Genomic DNA, 24,441 nt, shown 5'->3' with positions numbered 1-24,441 from the left:
AAAAAATAGAAAATTTTTATTGATTGTATAATAATCTCAGATTTGGTCTATTTTTTTTGACTTTTCACAGTATCTCCCAATCCGACAGGCCAAGGACTAATTCGATGGTTGCTGCATGCACAAGGCGGGATTCAAACTCCCAACACTTACTTAAACGGACTAGTGAGCTAACCACTAGACCAACCCAACTTGATTAGATTTAGTCTATTTATATATACATAAAATACTTATTTTTCAATTTCCATTTAGGAGACTACTTTAATAAAGACATTAAAAATGTCTTTTCTTAAAGACGTTTACACATGTCATGTTATTATTGGACATTATTATTGAACCGGTTAATAAAAATAAACCAGAACAAAATCGGTTTATTATAGCAACAATAATAAACCCAATTGTCTGCATTATAATTATTAGATTCGATTTGATCCGATCGAATTATACTATTTAAACCGAATATCTTTAAATTTTTTGATAAAAAGACAATTATATTCCTGACTTTTTTGTTTTTCGGACATTTAAATCCCTAAAAATTTAAAAATACAATTAAATTCTTAAAAAAATTTGGTTTATTGTTATTGTTATAAAAAAAATCGGTTTTATTCTAATTTGTTAAAAAATTCAAAAATAACAAGTTCATTAATACGTCCAATAATAATTCGATACGTAAATGTCTTTACAAAAAGACGTTTTACGCATCTTTATGGAAGCATCCCCCTTCCATTTAATGTGATTTTTTTTGGTAATATGATCGTTTTATCATGGAAATGTTGAACCGCCCATCAACATCCATATTACAACAGTTTTTGCATTAAAAACTTTTAAGTATTTTAATAACTTTAGTCATTAATCTTTATTGATACACATAATTGAGAAATCAATTGTCTGGAATTTAGCATGAAGATGAAGGTAGTTGAATAGTTGATAGTTGATAGGCCAATGAAGCAAATAGCAATCGGAAATCCAAAGTTGTGGATCATAATTCCTATCATATCGTGTCACTTCATAACCCACACAAACCATTCACCTACACACACCTGCTTCCCACTTCACCAATCTCTTCTTCCATGGCGGCGGTGATTGCGCCGCCCCTGCAGCCGCCGTCGTCCCCTCCCATCTCCTCCCTCCTCTCCGTCCGTTCAACCGCCTCCTCCGGACTCGTCCCTCACAACAACCACAAGAAGCAGAAGCACCCCAAGAAAAAGCCGGGAGCTTTTGGGAATTTCAGCCACTTCGCTAACGTGGTTCGCAAGGACGTGGATTTCCTCAAGAGAGGGATCGATAGCGGAGTTACTTGGGCCTTTGAGACCTTCCGCATTCCCCAGGTTGCCAAGAAAATCGACGACATAGTATGGCTTCGCCACCTCGAGGATCCTCTTGCTCCTCCTTACTCTTCTCCTTCTTGGCCTCAACCTTGGTACCCAGGTACACAAACATGATAAATTTTTGTTCTTTTTCATTTGGGGTGTGCTAATATGTGCCTAATTCGATTTAGAATTCAGCTTTATGAATTGGGTATTGTTTGAAATTGCTTGAAATGTTAGGGGGAAAGCTGCAACTTAGTTAACTCTACTGTTGGCTGTTTTCAATTGGATTCCTTAATTATTGTGGTTATTATTATCAAAAGGTTTAATTTAACTTGAATTAGTTCTTGCGCTTGAGCTGCACCCGAATTTCCAGTGATATGAGCTCAATCATGGGAATTAAGTTCACTTTTCATTGAGCCCAAGCTTTAGCTGAGCATATTTATTTCATTTCCACTCCTGGTTAGGAGCTATGTTTTTAGAGCTAAATGCGGTTTCATTGTATAAATAACGGATTGATTTTGTATCTTATTTTTTGTCTTCCAGGACTGACTGCAGTGGATTTGCTAATGGCTGATCTCAAGGCCTTGGAGGCATATGCAGGTTACTTCTATTATTTGTCTAAGATGTGGTCTAAGCCCCTTCCTGAAGTTTATGACCCTCAGGATGTTGCTCACTACTTCAGTGTCAGGCCCCATGTGGTGGGCCTTCGGGTTCTTGAGGTAGTTCTCTTGACAGTTTGAATAAATAAACATAAATCCACATAATTTGGTTAGGTGTGCTATGCGCTATGTTATATTTAGTGGATTTGTCATTAGATGTTTCCTTCAATGGTTTCTTGGCTCTTTGTTGAAGTGAGTCCATATTGACTTATATTTTATACTGGAAGGTGTTTACCTCCTTTGCCGCTGCCGTGATCAATATTCGAACTTCGGGGATTAGAAAGTTTCTACAACTAAGTTCAGAAGAGGAGTTGGATGATAAAACCTCCGATTATAATTTTGGGATGGTGTTAAAGGAAACAATGCTTAATCTCGGCCCAACCTTTATAAAAGGTGTGGAATTTGATCTGTTCAACATCTTACGATAATTTTTGAGTTGAGTTTCCATCATAATTTCATTATCATGCTTTATATGATTCCTTTAGTTCGTATTGCATTAAAAAAATGGGCTTCTTCATTTATGTCATACATTCGTAAGGTTACCAATATCCTTGTTACATTCATTTGATTGGTGATGCAGTTGGTCAGTCCCTTTCTACAAGACCAGATATCATTGGTGTTGAGATGTCCAAGGTTAGATTAAAAACTGTATCTCTCTTGCTATTTTCTTATTGGTGGACATATCTTTCTAGCAATGAATTCCAAAGGAAGGGCTTATCATTGGTTTATGAGCAGTCATAATCTCTTGTTGGATGAAGATAATACATGGTTATAAGTCAAATTATTCGCGACTTACTGTTAAATATGTTCTTTAGCAGTGATACTAATTTTGAGTGTAAAAAGGTATTTTTATTTTCTATCTTAGACTCATATGGCATCTACCTCTGACTCTCTGTGCTGAACTCTTTTTCTTGGGCCATGTACAAGTACAACATAATTCCATTTCATCGTGTTTGTAATGCTATTTACATTTTGAGATTTTGAGTTTGGATAACTGTCTTGGCAATTTATTCCTATACTTTCTTCTTGCAGGCGTTGTCTGAACTGCATGATCAAATCCCTCCTTTTCCCAGGAATGTTGCTATGAAAATTATTGAGGAAGAATTAGGTTCTCCTGTAGAGTCATACTTCAGTTACATTTCTGAGGAACCTATAGCTGCTGCATCATTTGGTCAGGTACCTTTTGCTATGACAGAATTCAATGCATAATTAGGTATTACTGGTGTGAATTGTGGATGCATGTGGCTGTATTCATTAAGAAGAACTATTGCTGTGATTATGTCATTCATTATTTTATTTGTAATTTATAGGTGTACTTTGCTCGTACTACGAATGGCATTAATGTTGCTGTGAAAGTTCAGCGTCCTAATTTGTACCATGTGGTGGTGCGAGATGTCTATATTCTTCGCCTTGGGGTTTGTATTGACTATTGTTGACCTTGGTTCTTCACCACTATTGTTCCATCCAACATTAAATGTTAATCTAATGTGTATATTAACAAGTTCAGTTAGGGCTGCTGCAAAAGATTGCCAAGAGAAAGAGTGACCCTCGCCTATATGCTGATGAGCTTGGGAAAGGTTTTGTTGGTGAATTGGATTACACTTTAGAGGCTGCAAATGCTTCAAAATTTCTGGTAATGAATGACATTCATATTAATTGGATTAAGTTTACATAATGAGGAGATCTATAAACTGGATATTTAGAGCATTAATGAAAACTTTCATTAGTGTTTTGCTCTTTTGGCTGACTTGTTATAATACGTGCTTCAAATGTTCGTGATATGAAGAGTTTAAGTATTATTTAGTAGTTATTAGTTTATATTTTTAAATATTAGAATGTTCAATTTAATTTCATGTATTTTAATTCTGTTTATTTAGTTATTAGATTGGACTTTATGTTAGTAGGCTTAGGGTTTTCTTTATTTTGACCTAATAAGAGGGTATAAATACCTTCTAAACTATTGTAGCCGTCATTGAATGATTAAAGGAGTGCCAAAGCACTTTTTGGTTTCGTGATGAAACCATGGGGTGAACAAGTGAGGTTGAGTAAGTCCCTCTCTTGTTGCATTAGAGAATTGGGTAAAAAGTTGAGTGATTCCCTTCAATTCAATGGTCAAATTATGGTGTGGACAAGTTAGGTTGAGTGAGTCCCTTTCAGGTTGCATCAAGAAATTGGATAAAAAGTAGAGTAATTCTCTTTGTATTTAATTTCAATCTATCCCTTTTGTTTTCTATTTCAACTTCAATTTATCTTTTTTTATTCAATTTCAATCATCATCATTTTTTATTCAATATTCTCTTTGTATTCACTTTTTTCATATCATGTTATTTCTAATTCAGGAAGTTCACTCTCGCTTTACTTTCATGCGCGTGCCAAGGGTGTTTCACCATTTGAGTCGAAAGAGAGTTCTGACCATGGAGTGGATGGTTGGTGAAAGTCCAACAGATTTGCTCTCTGCATCTACTGGGACCTCAGCTAGAAATGTCTCTGAATATGCAGAAAAGCAGAAAGTAGATGCAAAAAGGCGTCTCCTTGATATGGTGCGTAAACACAAATGCAGCATCCATTTCTTTTCTGGAAATTGTGCAAAAAGTCATGTATATATTGCATCTGGATATTATAGGACTGTTATCTTATCCTTAGATCCCATTAAATGCTTGAATATAACCAATATTTTTTCCACTAGATTGACAAGAGATGCGTGAGTGATCATGGGAACTTTTAGCCTTCTAATACCAATGAATTTCAATTCAAATCTAAATACTGCTTAATCAATATTCAATTAGCTTATTTGGCCCTTTATTACTCAACTGAAATTCTTTTCAGTTAAGAATTTACTGATTCTACTGAAACCTTGCTCTGTTTGGTATCTGAGCTTCATATGCAAAGAATATTTACATTCGTTACACATCGCTTAATTCAGGTTAGCAAAGGTGTTGAAGCAACATTGGTGCAACTACTTGAAACAGGCTTATTACATGCTGATCCACATCCTGGTAACTTGCGTTACACTTCCTCAGGACAACTAGGGTATATTTATTCCTTCCTCATCCAATCTGATTGAATTATGGTTTTCCTTCACTAAAATAATTTAGGTTTTCCCTGTTGTGTGTGTTAGGTTTCTGGATTTTGGTTTGCTTTGTCAAATGGAAAAAAGGCATCAGTTTGCAATGCTGGCTTCAATAGTTCATATAGTAAATGGTGACTGGGCATCCCTTGTCCGATCGCTGATGGATATGGATGTTGTGAGGCCAGGAACAAATATCCGAGTTGTTACTTTGGTATAACACTTTAATTGCAAGATTTAATCATATGACAACAATAAGAATATGTTTCTCATATCAAACAGTTCTTCCTTGTATATAGACTGCATCCCATTGAAAGTTCTGTTCACATGACTAATTTGCTAAATCTCTATATTTTCAGGAATTGGAGCAGGCCTTGGGAGAAGTAGAGTTTAAAGAAGGAATTCCTGATGTGAAGTTCAGCAGGGTGAGGTTCATTCTTTAACAAGCATCAAATAGTAATTGAATTTATGCTGAAGAGGCACTTGCATAGTGGGGACTGTTTTCGGTCGAACTACCTTCGGTCCTTCACATAGTGCTTGAAATATGTGCAGTGCTGCCAGCAGGTTATAATAGGTTAATAAGGCAGGTCCATGTGAAAAATTGAATTGTTTTATGATATATGGTTATTTATTAACCACACTTTGAGTATTGATCAGTTGGTCTTATACAGTTATACATAAGAAAAGTAATAATTGCCATGTAATGGTCATGTGTAAATAGTATCCCTTCTAAAGTTATCATTATCTTTGCTCTTGTAAGCTATTTATCTTCAGTTACTGAAATTTTCAATAAATTTCCTCAAGGTTCTTGGAAAGATTTGGTCTGTGGCACTCAAGTATCATTTCCGTATGCCACCATATTATACACTTGTGTTACGATCCCTAGCTTCATTTGAAGGTAAATTATCCATATTACATGTAAACTACTTTTGGATGCTTATCTTGTCATATTTATTAGTTTTATTCATCACGCATGATTTTACATGTGCTGATTTTCAGATACACATTTCATCGTATTCAACTCAGATTTTCTTCAAAAAATTTTCAGGTTTGGCTATCGCTGCTGATAAAAACTTCAAGACTTTTGAGGCTGCATACCCATATGTCGTCCGGAAACTTCTCACGGAAAACTCACCTGAAACAAGGAATATACTTCATTCGGTATGATAAGTCCTTGAACAATAGAGCTGTGTGCCAGTTTTCCTCATAAACTTTATCATGTAATCATGTGTTTAGTTGTTTGCTTTAACGTCTCAAGAATAGATCCTGTGCCCTTTTCCTCTAGGACAAACGAGAAGAACCCCCCCCAAAAAAGCACACGCTTTTGACACGTCTTATCGAACCAATTGTAGCTGTTTTAAATTCACTGATGGAGTTTTTGTTGTAACCATGACCAATATATGCAGTCTCTTCTCAATATATCTTAAACTACCTTTAAAAGGGCTCTATTTTTGCCATGTTCATATTACAGGTGCTTCTAAACAGAAAGAAGGAGTTCCAGTGGCAAAGGCTTTCCTTATTCTTGAGAGTAGGGGCAACTAGGTAAGTCAAAATAGCAGTCGTCTGAGGCGATTCTGTTGTTCCTGTGTCCTTCTCCCACTCTCACCTTCAACCGAATATAACTCGTACTCTCGACCAAGCTCCTTGTTCCCTCCAGTTTTTTAAATCCTAGTATTTAATTCTTCTGATACCATGTCAGGAAAGCCTTGCAACAAGTAGCATCAAACGGCGAGATATCCCTTGATAATTCACTGAATAAGGGCACTGATACATTTGATGTTGCATACTTGGTCTTGAGACTTTTGCCATCCAAAGATGGTGTAGTTCTAAGAAGACTCCTCATGACTGCTGTGAGTTCCTCTAAGATTTGTGTGGACACTTCATTCAACATTGAGCATTTTAAGATTTGTGTGGCCCACAATAAAAAAGATATTATTCACTAAAATACTTGTTTGCACGGAATGGACAGAATGGAGCTTCATTGATCAAAGCAATGGTCTCAAAGGAGGGGAAGTTCTTCCGTGAACAACTTTGCAAGATCATCACAGATGCAATGTGCCAATGGATGATTAAATTATTTGGACAAGGAATTAAAGCTGCTCACTTTTCCCCTAGCAACCGAGAATCAGGTCTCTCCCCTAGATCGTCCGTTCCTGCATACGACTATAACTCCCTCTTTAGGGATCGGCGACTAAGGTTGATATTCTCCCATATTCTAAAATCCGCAAGCAGCGATAAAATACTGATGCTGCGGTTCTGCTTGGCTTCTATGGTTATTATGATCAAGGCTTCAACGATGGCTTGCCACCGGGCGATTATGCTCCTTTCCGAAGCTTACTTGGTCCCATTATTCGACACTCCGAAGAGATATGCAGTCAGTACATGATATCTTATTCGAACTTATAGAGAGCATTCTTATCTTTTACTCACTTCTAACAAGAGTAACTGTATTTATAGTGTAGTTGAATGTTTTGGCTTTGGGGCCAATGTGAAGAAATATAGGCATAGGATTACACTGTGTTGTAGTTACATTTACTTTATATATATGTGGGGAAATATCTTTACACTCTGGATTTATGTTGCTATTGTCCAGAACTAGATTAACCTAGGAGTATGTACAGTATCATGCAAATTGCAAAGTTTAATAAAGTGCTTCTTGGAGACTAGACTTTAACTGCCTGAAGAGATTTGTGTAGCTTAGCATACAAGAACAGAAAAGAGAAAGAAGAGAAATGAAATGTTTACTCATTCAATGAATGATCTCATTGACAATTGTCTTCTCTGATTACATCAATAGGAACTCATCCTTATATAGGCTTGAGACACAATAACAAACTTAATTGATATCCTAACTACCTGCATAACAGACTCAGCAACTTGTATGTCAAGTTACTGTTTTATCCTTTGACTCTGTCATTCTTATTCCTGTTACTACCAATATTCTATTGTATGTGTCAGTCATCAGTATATATAGTTTACAGGCATCAACTTAAGGTTATATATTTTTCTTGGTGTCAAACTTAAGTTTATATGTATATTCTAAGAAGTAATGTATTGTTCTTTTTAGTTTTTTTTTTTTTTTTTTTAATGTTTTCTGATGATATTTTATTTGAAAGGAAAAAAAAGTAGTAGGATGTATCAGAATCAATATGTATGCATGTAACTGAGACACAGATTTGATGATGGTTTTAAATGATACTAACATATGAACCAATTATTATCCTAAAAATTAATCATCATAAAATATCTGATGAACTACAAAATATATATTAATAAAAAATATATATAAATATAAATAAATATATAGTAGCTAATTTTTAGTATGTAAAGAGTATTTTTGTATATCCAGAGACAATATGGGTGCAAATTATTGGTGCAACTAATTTTTTTTTTTCCCTTTGAAAAGGTTCTCTTAGTTTATTTGCTTGAAGGATAATGTAATAGTGATAAACAGTTTGATACTTAATTAATGTCACCCTGTTTGTACCATTGAAAACATGAGTAAATGCAAATGTTTGTTTTATGTATTGGAAGTGCTTAGGTGGCCTTGTACTAAAGTTGATGTGCCTTAATTGATAAAACTACGCCTTGGTTTGTAATGCAACACATGCAAAAGGATTTTAAGAAGAATAAGATTGAGAATATCACAAACAATGCAAATAAAAGAATGGAATAAGATTGAAGGTTACAAAGATACTAACTCATTGAGAAGAAACAACATCATGCCTCGCACGTTGTAAACATTGTCCTACATATTTGTGGCCATGGTGGCCCTCCACTCCTTTTAGGATGATTTGGAAGTCTCAACTAGGAATGGCAATACTATCCGAATCTGTGGGTACTTACCCTGTCCCTATCTATTTGGAGCGGATAATTACCGTTCCGCATCGAGACAATTTTTAACGGACGAGTTCTTGAGCGGAGTCGAATTTAGATTAAACTTGTTCCGGTATATATATATATATATATATAAAATAATTAGTGAATGATTAATAATATTGTATCATAATTAAATTTTTATTTTAATTTATATTATGTATAATGATGATCATATAAATGTTAAAATTTAATTTTATTTGTTAGATTTTAATAATTATAGAGACATTTAGGGATGAAACAGATACCTACAAAAACGGATTACAGTTTAACTTTTATTACTTCCAAGTAGAAGTGGAACAGATTTAATACAAATTATTATAGAACAAAACGGGAATCGAATAGAGCAAAAAAACCGCCCACTGCCACCTTTAGTTTCAACTATTGAAATGTTTTTAAGTTCACTTAAGTCTTCCTTCTTCTTCTACAATACTATTCATTCCTTTAACAAAGATTCATTCATATTCCTTCTTCTTTTTCACAATATAGTGGAATAATTCCATTCTTAAAGTTGGTTGATTCATATTTCATAGCCCATATAGATCATTCATCATGGAAACAAGGATAAAAACTTAAAGTAGGTTAAAATAAAAATTCAGAAGTAACTACAATTTACACGTTTAATTTACAATTATTTCTCTAATTTGTTTTATATATTTGCATTAGAATTTAATTTTAATATATTAATACAGTAAAATTTATTACCCAGTTATTTAATTACATTTGATCATTTACATAATTTTACAAATTGTCAAACACCAAAAAAAAAGAAGACAAAATTTATATAAATTAAATATTTATGTAATATTTCACGTACATGATTAGATTCATAATTAAATACCAACTTTAAGGTGTGGTATTTGTCAAATCACTACCTAACCTACATTTATATACATTTTGTCTCTGCTTCCAAATTTCAAAACTCTCGTAATTATAACAATAAAATAATTTTTTATTCAAATTTTAATACAAAAAAAAATTAATACTGCATAACCAATGAAATATGTTTGTTCTTGCTGAGATTGGCCGGTGTATAACTTGTCCGTCGGTGAATACTTGCAAGCTCTCCATCAAGATGAGATATACGTCGGGAATGAACAAAGGGGTGGGTACCTACAAAATACACTCTAACACTCAAGTCAGTAAGTGTTTAAGAGGCATATAATAATTCTATAAATATAGAATGTTAGACGTGAAATAGAACTATGAATATAGAATGTAAGACATGAAATAGAATTTATTATGTGTTTTGTTTATAATAATTTTATAAAAATAGAATGTAAGACATAAAATATAACTTATCATACATTGTCTATTGAGATTTAGAAATTGGTGTCCTTTATAGGCATAAATTTGATGAATGATATTCATATTATGACCGTTTGGCCATTAAGATGGAAATGATGGTCATCAAGTCGGTAATGAATGTGTCAATTACAAGCAAAGAATGAATGATAGTTAACGCCGAGTTATAACTCATAATGCACAATAAAGACCGAGTTATAAGGTGACGGATCAATATTATTTTAAACAATTCTTGACTAATTTTATATTTTAAATATTAAATTTTAAACTCTTGACTATAAATATTAATAATATAAAAATAAAAATAAAAACTTATATGCAATTGTTTTATGTAAAATTCATATATGAAAATTGTTTTATAGCAATTTAGTTAAATATATTAAATTTTCTAATGATGCTCAAATATCAATTTTTTTTTTAAAGATTTGTAATTGCATTGCTTTGTAAAAAAGAAATACACAGTCCATTATAGGGACAAAGACAAAAAAAAGGAGATCCTCCACTTTGGTAAACACCAAATACTAGCAAAAGAAAAACTAACAGAAAGGATTGGGAATTTACAAAGAACAGTGTTCTATAACTTGAGTCATTCCTTATTAGAACTTTCTTGCTATTTTCACAATTACTGTTGCCGTCAAGTTCTCACCTTCAAAGACCTCCAAATTTCTTGCCTTTCACAACGCCCAACACAGAGATGCAAGGAAGGCTATAGAAAATTGTCCTCTTCCAATACCTCTACTTACCATTTGCCACCAGACTGCAAATTCACAGTTCTATTTTGCATTATAAAGGAGAGGAAGATCAAATCTCAGGAGTGGGACCGTATTGCAACAAGGCGTGAAAGATTATTTCGTTGTCATTTTTGCATCTTGGGCACATTACTTAAGTATCTGAGAATCTGTGGTTGATCAAATTGTGTATAGGTAATTTTTATGGGCTACTCTCCATAGAAAATTTTTTACTTTTGATGGTAATTTTAACCCCCCAAAAAGATTTCTAAAGCGTTGAATTCATCATCACCGTTGGAAGGTGCTCAATTAGCGCATGAAAAAAATCATAAGCCACCCAGTACTCCGAAATCACATCGTACTGCTTCCTCTTGTTCCAGACTCATTCAAGCTTATACTCACCATCGTCGTTCAGTGGCGGAGAGAGAATTTGCGAACTGAGCTCAGGGAAAAAAACTGTTTCAACTAGCTCTATATTCCATCTTCCATCCACTGTAAGTAAATCATGTACCAAAATAATGTTTGTTACTGGATTGTTGTTGTTACTGAGTCTAAAAGGGTAGGGTGGGAGTAACCATGAGTCCTTCAAAATACGAACATTTGTGTCAGATCCTATACTCCATCTCAAACCATTTTCTACCATTTTTCTTCCCTTCAGTAGACTTTGCCAACCCCAAGAAGGTTGGTTTCCTTTATCTACCAAAAGGGAGTTAGTGTATCTATAGTATTTTCCTTTGAGCATATGCGCAAGTAGCGAATTAGGCTTAGTAGTAATTCGCCAAAACTGTTTACCCAGCAAGGCTAGATTCTGGATTCTGAGATCCTTGAATCCCAATCCGCCTTTCTTTTTGGGTCTGGTCATACAATTCCAACTAACTCAAGCCATTTTTTTCTCCATTCTCTTTTGACCCCACCAAAACTATTATAGAATCCTGTGTATTTCTTCCACTAGAGAATCTGGAAGCTTGAAATATGAAAGTGTATATATTGAAATAACTTCTCTAACAGCTCTAATAAAAATATGTCTGCCACCTGTCGATAACAGATTCCTCTTCCAAACTTGAACTCTTTTTTGAATTTTATCCTTTGTTACACCGAATGTAGACTTTTAGATATCTAAATAGTTGATGGAAGGCCTAGATATTTATCTTGGGCTCTCACATGCTCTATGTTAAGTAACTTTGTTAGCTGTTGTCTTCTGGCGAATGAGGTATTTTGACTGAAAAAAACTGTTGATTTGTAGAGGTTAACTTCCTGCTCACTAAGCATCTCATATTCATTGAGTAGAAATAGATAATGTGACAAGGGATCTCCTTGTTGACTTAAAAAAGGCATAAGGTTTACCTTCCACAAGAAAAGAGTAAAAAACAGTAGTGACTAGTTCTCTAATACAAGAAATCCATCTGGTTCCAAAACCCATTTTCACCATGATGAACCATAAAATATTCCAATCAACTCTATCATATGCTTTACTCATATCCAATTTAATAGCCATTTCACATTTCAATATGTACATCTTAGTTTTGAGGTAGTGCATACATTCATAAGCTATTAGAGTAATGTCAGAAATTAATCTACCTTTTAAAAACGCACTCTGATTTGGACTTATTAAGTTATTCATAAACTCCTAAAGTCTATGTACCAGAATTTTCGTAATATAATCTTATAAAAGATTGAGGATAAACTAATAGTTCTGACCTGTGACATGTTTCTAGCATCTGAGATCTTAGGGATCAAGCGAATCTATGTATGGTTAAACGCCTTGTGCATTTTACCTCCACCAAAGAAGTTACGAACCGCCTTATAACATCACCACCCACAATGTCCCAATAAAACTGGAAAATCTTGCTGTGAAGTCATCCTCATCTGAAGCATTTTGAGGACAAACGCTGAAAGTGAATTTCTTGATTTTTTCTATAGAGATTGATCTCATTTGCCTTCGGTTCATGAAAACTGTAATAGGAGGATTGACATCACTGAATATGTAACCAGGTTCTAATGGGTTAGCGGATGAAAATATTTCCTTGAAATATTTTTTAGCCACCAGAGTAATATTCTGTGGATCTGAAGCCATCTCACCATGATTCTAAACTAGTACCCAAATTTTATTTTTTCGGTTTCTAGTTTGAAACTTTTGATGAAAGAACTTTGTGTTGCTATCCCCTTCTTTCAGCCACTTGCATCTTGATTTTTCCTTCCAAAAATTTTCTTCTTTTGATAGCTCATTTTCTAATTTTTCTCTACCTCTAACACCTTTGACCCATTAAAATAATCCGTTGTCCTCAATTGTTCTAACCTAAGATTTAGTTCTTCAATTACCTTCTTAAAATTGAATTTGTTATGCTGTTGCCACTCCACTAGACGGTGCCTAAAACACTTCAATTTTTGTGCCAAAATGTACATAGGTGAGTCATTAACTTCTATACTCAAAACTTCTGCAATTAATGCCATTATATCTTTTATCTCACACCATCATTTCTAAAATTTAAATCTTCTTTTGGTAGACCATCTTGGAAGATCCGAATCAAGTAAGAGAGGAGTGTGATCCGAACCATTCTCCGATAATATTCTTACTACTGCATTTACATAAGTCTCCCTCCAAGCCATTCCAGCCATAAAATGATCAAACTTTTCCCTAATTAATACCTCTTTAGCTCTCCTATTTGACTATGTGAACCGTTGTCATATCATCCCAATATTAACCAATTGATCATCATCAATAAAACCACTGAAATTTTCAGTGGAGGTATCAAACCTCATATTCCCTCCCTTTTTTTCTCCATAATTTGTAATTGCATGGAAATCACCCAATATGATAGAGCTACCTTCAAATTGTTGAAGTCGAGAAGAGAGTTTTTCGAATTGATTGATTCCAGTCAGCTCATTAGTGCTCAAGTAAACTCCAACCAACCCCCAACTCACATTCTTATTCTCATCTTTAACCGAAGTAATTATGAAAAAAGAGTTTTGAAATAGAATGTGTATCTCCACATGATCTTTCCATGCTAGAGCCATTTCTCCTAATGTTCCATTCGGATCCACTAATGTGAAACTTTGATATCTGCATGATCTAAATTTACGTTCTACCATTCAAGATTGTTTTTAGTTTCACAGAAAAAAACTATCTCGGGGGAGTGGGATTGACACATCTCTTTAAGATTGTGGACTGTCAAGGATCTCTCCAAATCCTGACAGTTTCACATTAGGACTTTCATGGTACATTGTGTGCCATTGAATGACTGGCACCCTCCGCCATCTCTTAATCCATATCTCCGACAACTCTTCTAGTTAATGATTCTGAAATTATCTCCAATTCATCTTCCGCCCTTCTTTTAGTCTCAGACAGCATCTCCATCCCTCCATGGTTTGATCTAACCATCTGTTTTAGTTTTTTATATTTGACAGAATATTCAGCAGCAGGAGTACTTGGTATGCGGTTTTCAGTTAGGACCCCTGTGTTAGCATGCTTCGTTTGGAAACTACTTGTTCCTCCCAACTAAATCTGATTCGAGCTTATAACCATAGTATCCTCTATACTCCTATCATTTTCCTTTTCCTCATCACATCTTTCATTCCTGGAAGGACTCTTTACTGCTTGATCGTACCTTTTTTTGTCTTTGACACTCAAGTTTAAAAATTCATCTACTATGAAGTTTTGGGAGCGATTTCTTTCTACGAAGGAGCTGACTCGCTTGAAGGCTTTTTTTCTTTCTCCTTTCATTCTCCTTAGTCTCTACCCTTATACCAATTTGATCAGCTCTCATCTATTCTCCTATCTTATCCTCCCTTAACCTATTTTTCTTTATATCCTCCAAAAATACAACACATATTTTATGGTCATGGCCTATAGTTTCACAGTACGTACACACCGTCCCTAGTCTTTCATATCGAACCGCCATTTCAATTGGAGACTTGTCAGGACCAGTGACCTTAAGAGAATCTTTTACAGTTCGATTTCCATCAATAACTATCCTTACTTTGATGATATGTGTCTCTCTCCCTTTAACAACAAACAGTCCCACATCCATCACCTTACCGAGTTCTTCACCAAGCTTTCGAGCAACCTACAATGTCTTAAAGGTTTCAGAAATATTTCAAAATTGGGCCAATATTGATATCTCATTGATTAGTTGTTCTCCAATGTACATCCCGTCTTTCTAATACTGGACATGGAGAGCATAGTCTTTGAAAAGTCATGGGGAGCCTCTCTCAATTCTCATAACATCCCACTAGTTATCGAAGAAGAATTGGAATTGATTGTGATCAATTTTCTTTACTCAAAACCCTACTTGTCTCCCCCAAATTGCTTTAAGCGCCCCATTAATGGTTCTGATTCAAAAGAATTTATCAATAAAAAGTCTTTCAACCAGACTATTAATGCAATTGTGAATAACCCTTTTATATTCTCCTCTAACAATTGTATTACATCATTCCTCTCTTTATTACTCAAAGAAACAGAGCGAATTAAATTTCTTCCACTTTCTGCCATGATTCAGAGAGGTAATGACAAGAGAAAAGAATAAAGATGAATATGATGACTCTAAGTTAGGAATGAAATTATGGTATGTATAAAAAACGTTGATTTTGATAGCACAAAAATTCTATTAAGTTAAAAATTCTAACAGAGCATATTAATCTTTTGAAAACATTTTCTCAAATATCAATTTTATATAAAAATAATTGCATATAAATATCTACTAAAAATAAAATATTAATGTAATGTGTTGATTAATATTAGTAAAGAGGTAATGACCAAATCAGTATCTAAAAGATTCAAACGCTGACATTTTAGTACCTCATTATTGTTATTGACAAAATAGTCCTTAAAAGATTTTAAAATTTGACAAGCGTACCCACGAGTTCACCGGAGCACATTTCCGGCAAGCACAGTGCTGACATGACCACTACGTTTTGATGAGATGGCAAATACCCTCCCCCACCCTAATTCTTCTCATTCTCCTTCCCCCTCCCCAATGCACTCCCCCTTCCCCCTCCTGAATGCATTCTCCTCCCTCCCCAACCCTAATCCTTCCCTCCCCCTCTCTAACCCTAATCCCCTATCTCCAACGCACTCTCCCCTTCTCCTTCCTGAACATATTCTCCCCCCTCCCCAACCCTAATCCTTCCCTCCCCCTCTCTAATTCTAATCCCCCATCTCCAACGTACTTCCCCCTCCTCAGTCCAAAATTCCCATTTCTGAACTCTAATCTCCTTCCCTTGCCTCTTTGAATTCTAATCCCATTTCCAACACATTGTCTCACACTCTCAACTCATTCTCCCCCAAAACAGCAGTAGAGCTCAACCTTATCAGTCTTACAAAGCCAGTGTCATCGACACCGTACTGTCGCCATCTCGTCGTCGGGTCTTCTGCGTCCGCCAGTGTCTCCTTCGTGGCATTGCGTTGTCTGTACGCCTTCATTGCTTGTATCTGCTTGCTGCTAGCCCCTAGTCGTTGCCATGCCTCCTCTGTCTGGATTCCATCTTGGCTCCATCGTGTCGTGCCCTTCTGTGTCTGGTGTTCTTCTTCTATTCTTGTTTTGGTGGTGTCTGTATTAAGTTTTATTTTATTTTATTTTATTTTATTTTATTTTGATTAATGTATATAAATTTGTTTGTTTTCTCTGAGTTTTATTGTGATTAATCTTTTTGAATGATAATTTAACCTAAAAATTTGGGACAATTCATAATTTGGGGCAACTCTGTTGATGTTGAAGATGTTGTTGCTGTAAATGGTGGTGTTGAGGGAGGGAGAGAGAAGTGTGCGTTGGGAAAGGGGGAGTGGTGGAGAGAGAGGGTGGTGGGGTTGAGGGAGGGAGGGGTAGTGTGCGTTGGAGAGAGAGAGAGTGGTGGAGGTTGTTGTTGCTTTTGATGTTAAAGTTGTTGTTACTGTGAATGGTGGTGTTGAGGGAGAAAGGGAAAGTGTACGTTGGAAAATGGCTTGTGATGCGGCAGAAACTGCGATGAGGGAGAAGTGTGCGTTGGAAATGGGGGCTGTGACAGGGAGGGAGAGGGAAAGGGAGGGAATGTGCATTGGGGAGGGAATTTTGGGGATGATTTGCCAAGTCACCAAAACACGGTGGCCATATCAGCAATGTGCATGCCGAAAATGTGCTCCGGTGAACTCGTGGGTACGCTTGTCAAATTTTAAAATCTTTTAAAAATCATTTTATCAATAACAATAATGAGATACCAAAATACCAGCGTTTGAATATTTCGGATACTAATTTGGTCATTACCTCATAAAAAGTATTAATCATGATCTTTCTCTAGAAAGTTTGACTAACTCAATTCAAGTAGTCCAAATTTTATTAATCTCATAAATGGAATGAATTAAGGAGTAAGGAGTAAGGAAGAAGAAGTGTAGCATAAACACCATTCCCACGCCTTGCAAATTACCTTTTCTTCTCTCTGAATCTGAATCTCGTCGTCTTCTTCTTCTTCTTCTGAATCTCTTCATCACATACACTCTCATTCGTTCTTCATGAGCACTACTCAACCGCTTCCACTTTCAGTTTCAGGGGTATATTCTCTCTCTTCCTCTCTCTCTCTCTATCTGAGATCAGAATCAAAATCAGATCTTGCTTTCAATTTTCGTTCTTTTTTATTCTTTCTCACACTCACGAATTTGAATTCCAATTGCAATCGGTTTTCAGGGCGCAAGCCCGTTCTCAATGTCAGGGTTCACGCGTCTCTGCAAAGGCCTCGTTGTGGTGCTCGTTGCTGCTCACATTGTCGTTACCGTCTTCCCCTCTGCCGTTACCTACGTCGCTCTCATTCCCGCAAGGTATCTCATTCATTGATCCAAACAAACATAAATGCTCTCGTGTATATGCATCGAAGTCTCAGTCTTTCTAGTCAAGTCACACTGTTTCTGAGCCATAGTTTATTTTTACTTAGTTCATTGTTTCTGACCGTAATCTGTTTGGTAAAATGTCAATGTGTTATTATCACAATTGTAAAGTGCTTTTTACTTGATATGCTTACTCTTTCCTGTTTATTGATCCCAACTCAAATTTTGGATAGTATTGTGGAAGCATCATCAACTAAGTTTTCTTTTTGAGTGGTGGGTTTTTTTGTGGATAATTGCTTGTTTTTGTGACCCTAAAATCATTCGGCAAATTTGCATCTTCAACTATTGGTGTTTGTCTTGTGTTGGACATCTGCATTTGATTTGAGAGGTACCTTTCCTCGCATTTGTCATGATGAAGTTCTCTTCATAGAAGTAGTAAATAGATAGACTTCAATCTACTGCAGGCGTGCTTAGTGTAGAGTTGTTGTCCTTTCAATGCTTGCAAGGATTCCAACCATGAAAAAATACGAAATTCACACCTTATTGAAATTCACACCACTGATAATTAGAGTTTTTTTATTTGAAAGTTACTTACCTGATGGTTTCATTTTGCAGGACAATCCCATTTGGCTGGAACCTTATTACAGCTGGTTACATTGAACAATCTATATATGGGGTATGGGCTTACTGTTCCTTCATATTAAGTTTCTATATTTTCTTCATTGTATATCCTGAATCTGTTCATTGCATTAAGGAAAATTTCACAATTAACATTCAATTTCATATTATTTTATAGGTAGTGGTCAACACCATTGGTCTTCTGTTCATTGGGAAGCTGCTTGAACCAGTTTGGGGTCCTAGGGAATTCATAAAGTTTATCTTTATAGTTAACGTTCTGACTTCTGTGTGTATTTTCATCACTGCTATTTCTTTATACTACATTAAGACGCAGGAGACTTACCTGTAAGTATTTAAAATCCATTATCATCGTACTATCTGGGATGATATTTTCTGTTAGTTTCTCATACTATTATCGAACTTATTTTGTTCTTGTAAGATTTTCCACTTCTCCACACCTTACACTGCATTTAGACTCTTGATTTTTTTGTTTGAAGCTAAATAGACTGTTTGAAGCTTGATTACTTAGTCTCTTTTAGGTTCAACATTTAGAAGACCATCCTTCCGGCAGTATTCATAAAGCAGAAAATTGAAATTGTGAAATAAGATTATTTTTGTAGGTCCTTCAGGTCTTGAAGTTACTTTATATAAATATGCTGTCTGCTGAGTTATGTAAGACACTCTGTGTACTATTTGCTCCTTGATCCATTTCTGTAGATCTAATACCCTTGCAATGTTCTAGTTATATGCCACTTTCTGGATTTCATGGGGTAATATCCGGTTTGTTGGTCGGCATCAAGCAAATCATACCAGATCAAGAACTTCCTGCCCTTAAGATAAAAATGAAGGTTTGTTATTCTAAACCTGTTCCTTTGGTTATAATGCATTGCTTTCCAGCAACATCAGTTTTATGTCAATGCCCTAAAATATGGTGCCACTTCCATTTCTATTCAGTGGTTGCCGTCTATCAATGTATTGTGTTCTATTGCTACGAGCTTCTTCACGCTGGAGGCAATGTCATATCTTCCAGCTATAATATTTGGCACATACATGAGCTGGATTTACCTTAGGTACTGGCAGAGGAAATCAGAAACAAAGTATAGGGGTGACCCAAGCGAGGATTTTGCATTCTCTACATTTTTCCCTGAGATTTTAAGGTAAACTAGAGTTATATTTTGACCATCATATATGATAAATTATAAGTTCCTTAGTCTTAGTCTCAGCAACCTCTGATCATCTATATCTTTTGCTTCCTTGCAGGCCAGTTATAGACCCTATTGCATCAATATTTCATCGAATGCTATGTGGAAGATCCAGTGCATCTAATGATGCTCAAGGCTACTCCCTAGGAGCTGAACCTTTGCCCGGTTCTGACTCCATTGAGGCAACTAGGAGACGGTAATCTCACAATGCTTTGATTTAGTTCAAATTTTATTAGTTGTGTATAAGAATAAAGGACAAACAAATGCACAAGTAGTGAAATTCTGAGGAGGGTAGATGTACACAGCTTTACCCTTGTAAGCACAGATGCTTGCAGGATCTGCCTTTAAATTCTGGCTGTAATGTATTGCTTGCTAGTAAAATTATTCAAGCTAGAAGAGAAGAGAAAAAGCTGTGAGAAGCACTGTTTATTTGTTTTAGACTTTTAGTCAATTTCAGAAGTTAATTGCAGTCATTAGTGTAGTAACTAAACTAGATGAAAAATCTCATAACTGCGAGTGTTGTTGTTTCTTGTAGGGAAAGAGGCGCAAGAGCACTGGAAGAAAGGTTGGCTGCTGCAAAGAGTGCAGGAGAGTTGCCAACAGATGCTGCACAAAATGTATGATTTGTTAGCTATTTTTGTAAATTCTGAATAGTTCGGCGAAATGAAGCTATCGAAATTGTTAATGTTCCAGAGCTGTTAAAGTAATGAAAAACATTTTTGTGATTTCGTCCGTGTCCATGAGCAAGATTCTTAATGTGCATTTTTGGCTTGGACTGATATTTTTATGAAACTTTAAAGTTTCTCTTTGTTGTGCATTTTCCAAATTAAATATGTAAAAAAGTGGTGTATTTATTTCCTCACATAAAAAAATTCAAAGGTAACTTGATTATTCAACTGCTTGAAAGGTTTGAATCTCTTGTTAGTTATCAATCCAATGTTTTATTGTTTTGAAGAATGGTAGTTCGGAAACTATGAAATATAAAATGTGGCGCCAAAGTTGTATACTTTATCCCAAGCAAGAGTTGCTACATATCCACAATTTGAGATATATTCATAGTATGAAATATTAGTAACTTGATTTTAACTTTGCAAATTAGTTATTAGTGAAATATAAGTCACAAAATTGACGGGGACCCCCAACAAATATTAAAGAGAATTATGTTAGAGGCAAGAATTTATTGGCAAAGCTTTTCCTTTTTAAAGTTTGTCTATTGAAATATTAAAAGAAACAATATAAAAAGAGTTATCTTTGTCATAATTGATTAATAAGAATTTAAGACCTATATGAAAACTTACTACTCAATATATATTCAAGGTTTAATTAGTCTGTCAGTCTCTATATTTTTACCGAATTTTCAATTAGGTTCTTATATTTTTTTTTTTTTCAATTGAGTCTCTATACCATATTAGATTTTGTAATCAAATCTCTGCCATTACAAAAATGTTAGAATTAAAATATTCTATTAAATAAAATGAATATGCCTAATACTTGAATAAATATTCTATTTTGTATTAATTCTAATGTTTTTGTGATGACAGAAATTTAATTATAAAATTTAATATGGTACAAGGACTCAATTGAAAAGAAAAAAAAAGTATAAAAACTTAATTAAAAACTCGGTAAAACTATAAGGACCAACAGAGTAATTAAACCTATATTCAAACATGAGATTAAGTGTGCTACAACCACCCAAAAAAGAGAATATTACATTTAAGAAAATATAATTCCAAGCTGCCATTGTATGTATCATTCCACTTTGGTCATTAAATTTTTACATCTATTATACAGAAAATCATCAAATCACAAAATCATCAAATCACATTCATACGACACCCGAACTTCCATAGTTTCAGGATACAATATCAAAGCAAATTGAAAAAATAAAATGCCAAATTTATCGGCATCATAGTTTTTCTTCAACCTATGAATCTGTATGTATCAGTCATCTTTCAAGTGCTTCTCCAGCAAAATATTGTTTGTGAATCATTCTCCTGCAATCTGCATAAAACATATCCAATTGGCCCCAATTACAAATGCATTCAACAAAACTCAAAACATATACTCTAATAAAGCATAACTTAGGAGCAACAATAATAACAAACAATTAAAAGTTTAATGTTGGGAGTTTAAATTGTGTTCAACCTTCCTTATCATTCCAAAGTGCTGCAGCATAGTTGTTTAGAGGACTCTCCAGGTTAGGTTCTGTCATTCAAAAGTTAACTGCTCAGCCAAGCAACAAATTTGAATGTGAATGCAAAACTTGAATAGGGAGAATAACAGACCTTCCAACAGACTTTGAATTGATAGAAGAATAGTTCTGCAATCATAAGCTGAAGACCACTTGTCCTACAGAAGCGAAAAAATATAGCATTCATTAGCTGAGAGATTGAGATTGGTCGAAACATTCAACGATCTTTGTATGGAGATGCAACAAAAGCTGACATTTTTTTTTCCTCTTTATATATATGCATGTATCCAGGCATCCATAATAAAAAAAATGGTAGATCCAAATCCTTGGAGCCAAATCTGGATCTTCAAGTTAATAAATACCTGAAGGATATCAAGACAAATGTTGCCAAACTGGTCAACATTTGGATGAAAGCACGTCGACTCGAACTTCACTTGAGGTGGCTTAAAAGGATATTCCAGGGGAAAACGTAGGGAGAGTTTATAAGATAAACCCTCGTATAGAGTTCCTTTTCCACCTTCAATTGTGCCAATCCATGTAAAAATGCTCTCACCATCAGGAAAAGCAGATACTCCGAGATCGCCTCCACTCATCTGCAAGTAAAAGTAACCATCAACATTATAGTGCTTGTGAGATGATGATAACAAATTAAGTGAGTAAAAGACGAAGGCAAGCATAACAGGTTGGTTTCTTAAAAAGATCCAAGGATATCCAGCAGCATATTTTACACAATTTCCCACCCTATTATAGATGCTGATTTAAAAAGCTAAACACAATTTCAAACAATCAATTACATCTATAGCACTATGCCACTATCAATATTCAATAGCATTAAGATTGAATTACAGAAGTTAGCTATTGTTTCCACGGGAATATGTATAGGCTTTTGAAGCATATTCCAAGAAACTGAGGATAGCTGAAAACAGCATATTTTACATTACTTCCCACCTTAATAGGTTGATTTATAAAAGGAAAAATAATACACAGAATTTTAACAAGTCAGAATAGAGCACTAAAACCTGATTATTTTTTTCATTGGATGGATCAACACTTATTGAATGAAAACAGGATGTGGATAAATAGAATGAACACCAAAAATCATGAATATGTAAATACTAAATACCTGAAAGCCACTATACTTTTTTTGTTCTTAAAAGTTTTCAAAAAAGGGAAAGGGTACTGATATAGGAAGCTAACAATCAACCACCCCCCCCCCCCCCCCAAAACCCCCTCTTCCTCTTTTTTTGTTTGTTTTGCTGCAACTGTCACATGTTTTACTCAACAATGGCAAGTAGCACCCTAAGTCCTAATATATTTCACAACCAAATTAACCATTCTTGTAGCCCTATACTGCACCTGCAGTCACATGACCATAAGTTTATACTAGCAACTGGAGAATCAATACAAATTGCATATGGATCAATTCTATAACCGATTCCTTCTTCTGATTAATATTTAAGGCGGGAAAAGAAAGAAAGAAAGAAAGAAAAGACCAATCCCCAATAAATAAATCAAGCAAAATGAGATATACCATGAGAGCCATTAATTCCTTCTGGAGTCTGCAAAAATCAAAACAAACAAAACCATTAAAATTCAAAAACAATACATATGAAAAACACTAAATATAGAAACTATATATATTAAGTATAAGTATAATATTCAAGCGTCAATTTCATACGTGAATAGTTAAAACTCCAAACAAAATTTAAATCCGAATCCACTTTCCATAAAGAAACAAAGAAGACATTCAAAAGCACCACCAAATTACGGTTTCTTTTCTTCCCCTTTTTCCAATTTGATTAGGAAAAAGTACAAATCTTCAAAGATTTCTCGTGTTTTCCAGAGAATCAAACAGTAATAAGACTTAAGAAAGAGAAGACAAAGAACTCATCAACTGATTCTAATAAACCTTTGCGACACGGAGGTGGTATCAACGGGTTGAGGAGAAGCGAGAGGCTTCTTTGACGGTGGCACGGCGGAGCTCGGACGATGGCGATTCGGCGGCGGCGAAGCGGCGGACGGGTTCTCGGCGGCGGAGTTGGACCGCACCTCCATGGATTCTGGCGGCGGCGATGACGGAGTCCGAATAGGAGTGGGGAAAAGATTAACGGCTGAGATTTAATCAACGGAGGCAGAACAAAAAGAAAGTTTCTGATTTCTCTCTTCTGACTGAAACAATAATTTAGTCTGTGGTTGTTGGTTACAGCTTACAACTGCTAGTGTTCCAGTGTGTTTAAACCTAATTTACATGTAACTACCCTAATTTAATTTGGATTACTATTTCTTAATTTCTTTGTTGCATTAAATAATGATTAATATTCTGAAATGATTGAAAGGAATCCAACTAGAGAAGTGATAAACTGATAATCATGCAATGATCCAAAAGCATACACGTAAAAAGGAAGGGATAATGGAATTATAAAATGCTTTCATTATTATAAAGTTTTAGTGTTTTACAATTACATTTAATTATAGTGTATTTTTTGTTTCTTATTAGGTTGATACTACTCCTGTGTATCTCTTTTATTCTATATGAGTGTCGTTAAACATCATAATCAAAACTTTTTATTACTCATCAAAAAATAAAAAAATCAAGTTCATCTAATAATATAAAATTTCATTATTGTGTTCAAATTTTGATACACGGACGTGGAAGATAACTCACATAAATGAGTTAAATTTTAAAGTGGTCTCTAAA

The 24,441-nt window shown here is 34.9% G+C and overlaps 3 protein-coding genes across 3 annotated transcripts; 2 read left to right on the top strand and 1 right to left on the bottom strand.

Moving 5' to 3' along the window:
* Window positions 1-864: 864 nt before the first annotated feature.
* Window positions 865-7,699, top strand: LOC130948778 (uncharacterized). Its single transcript, XM_057877645.1, has 16 exons — window positions 865-1,425; window positions 1,851-2,026; window positions 2,194-2,359; window positions 2,547-2,599; window positions 2,999-3,142; window positions 3,277-3,381; window positions 3,474-3,599; window positions 4,306-4,506; window positions 4,890-4,996; window positions 5,085-5,247; window positions 5,393-5,458; window positions 5,838-5,931; window positions 6,082-6,194; window positions 6,505-6,575; window positions 6,733-6,883; window positions 7,003-7,699. The coding sequence occupies exons 1-16, from the start codon at window positions 1,068-1,070 to the stop codon at window positions 7,417-7,419; spliced, it is 2,511 nt and encodes an 836-aa protein (XP_057733628.1). The 5' UTR covers window positions 865-1,067; the 3' UTR covers window positions 7,420-7,699.
* Window positions 7,700-17,271: 9,572 nt separating this feature from the next.
* On the top strand, window positions 17,272-20,411 carry LOC130950846 (rhomboid-like protein 19). Its single transcript, XM_057879442.1, has 8 exons — window positions 17,272-17,462; window positions 17,596-17,726; window positions 18,348-18,408; window positions 18,529-18,695; window positions 19,093-19,198; window positions 19,305-19,507; window positions 19,611-19,748; window positions 20,088-20,411. Exons 1-8 carry the CDS (start codon window positions 17,424-17,426, stop codon window positions 20,173-20,175), a joined length of 933 nt encoding a protein of 310 aa, XP_057735425.1. The 5' UTR covers window positions 17,272-17,423; the 3' UTR covers window positions 20,176-20,411.
* An 834-nt stretch (window positions 20,412-21,245) lies between these two features.
* On the bottom strand, window positions 21,246-24,144 carry LOC130947600 (uncharacterized). Its single transcript, XM_057876301.1, has 6 exons — window positions 23,653-24,144; window positions 23,275-23,302; window positions 22,106-22,336; window positions 21,838-21,901; window positions 21,698-21,757; window positions 21,246-21,553 (listed from the first exon to the last, which is right to left on the bottom strand). Exons 1-6 carry the CDS (start codon window positions 23,796-23,798, stop codon window positions 21,498-21,500), a joined length of 585 nt encoding a protein of 194 aa, XP_057732284.1. The 5' UTR covers window positions 23,799-24,144; the 3' UTR covers window positions 21,246-21,497.
* Window positions 24,145-24,441: the final 297 nt, after the last annotated feature.

This window comes from Arachis stenosperma, chromosome 9 (genome assembly GCF_014773155.1).
Source record: "Arachis stenosperma cultivar V10309 chromosome 9, arast.V10309.gnm1.PFL2, whole genome shotgun sequence".
NCBI lineage: Eukaryota > Viridiplantae > Streptophyta > Magnoliopsida > Fabales > Fabaceae > Arachis > Arachis stenosperma.
The sequence above is the reverse complement of the archived record's forward strand: the minus strand, read 5'-3'. Positions and strand labels throughout refer to the sequence as shown.

Coding starts and splice junctions, on each gene's coding strand:
- LOC130948778 (XM_057877645.1), top strand. CDS start 1,068: ATGGCGGCGGTGATTGCGCCGCCCCTGCAGCCGCCGTCGTCCCCTCCC. Junction 3,600..4,305: donor CAAATGCTTCAAAATTTCTG/GTAATGAATGAC, acceptor TTTCTAATTCAG/GAAGTTCACTCTCGCTTTAC. Junction 6,884..7,002: donor GAAGACTCCTCATGACTGCT/GTGAGTTCCTCT, acceptor CGGAATGGACAG/AATGGAGCTTCATTGATCAA.
- LOC130947600 (XM_057876301.1), bottom strand. CDS start 23,798: ATGGAGGTGCGGTCCAACTCCGCCGCCGAGAACCCGTCCGCCGCTTCG. Junction 23,303..23,652: donor ACCACCTCCGTGTCGCAAAG/GTTTATTAGAAT, acceptor TGATTTTTGCAG/ACTCCAGAAGGAATTAATGG. Junction 21,902..22,105: donor TTTGTCTTGATATCCTTCAG/GTATTTATTAAC, acceptor TCGCTTCTGTAG/GACAAGTGGTCTTCAGCTTA.
- LOC130950846 (XM_057879442.1), top strand. CDS start 17,424: ATGAGCACTACTCAACCGCTTCCACTTTCAGTTTCAGGG. Junction 17,463..17,595: donor TTCCACTTTCAGTTTCAGGG/GTATATTCTCTC, acceptor ATCGGTTTTCAG/GGCGCAAGCCCGTTCTCAAT. Junction 18,696..19,092: donor AAGACGCAGGAGACTTACCT/GTAAGTATTTAA, acceptor GCAATGTTCTAG/TTATATGCCACTTTCTGGAT.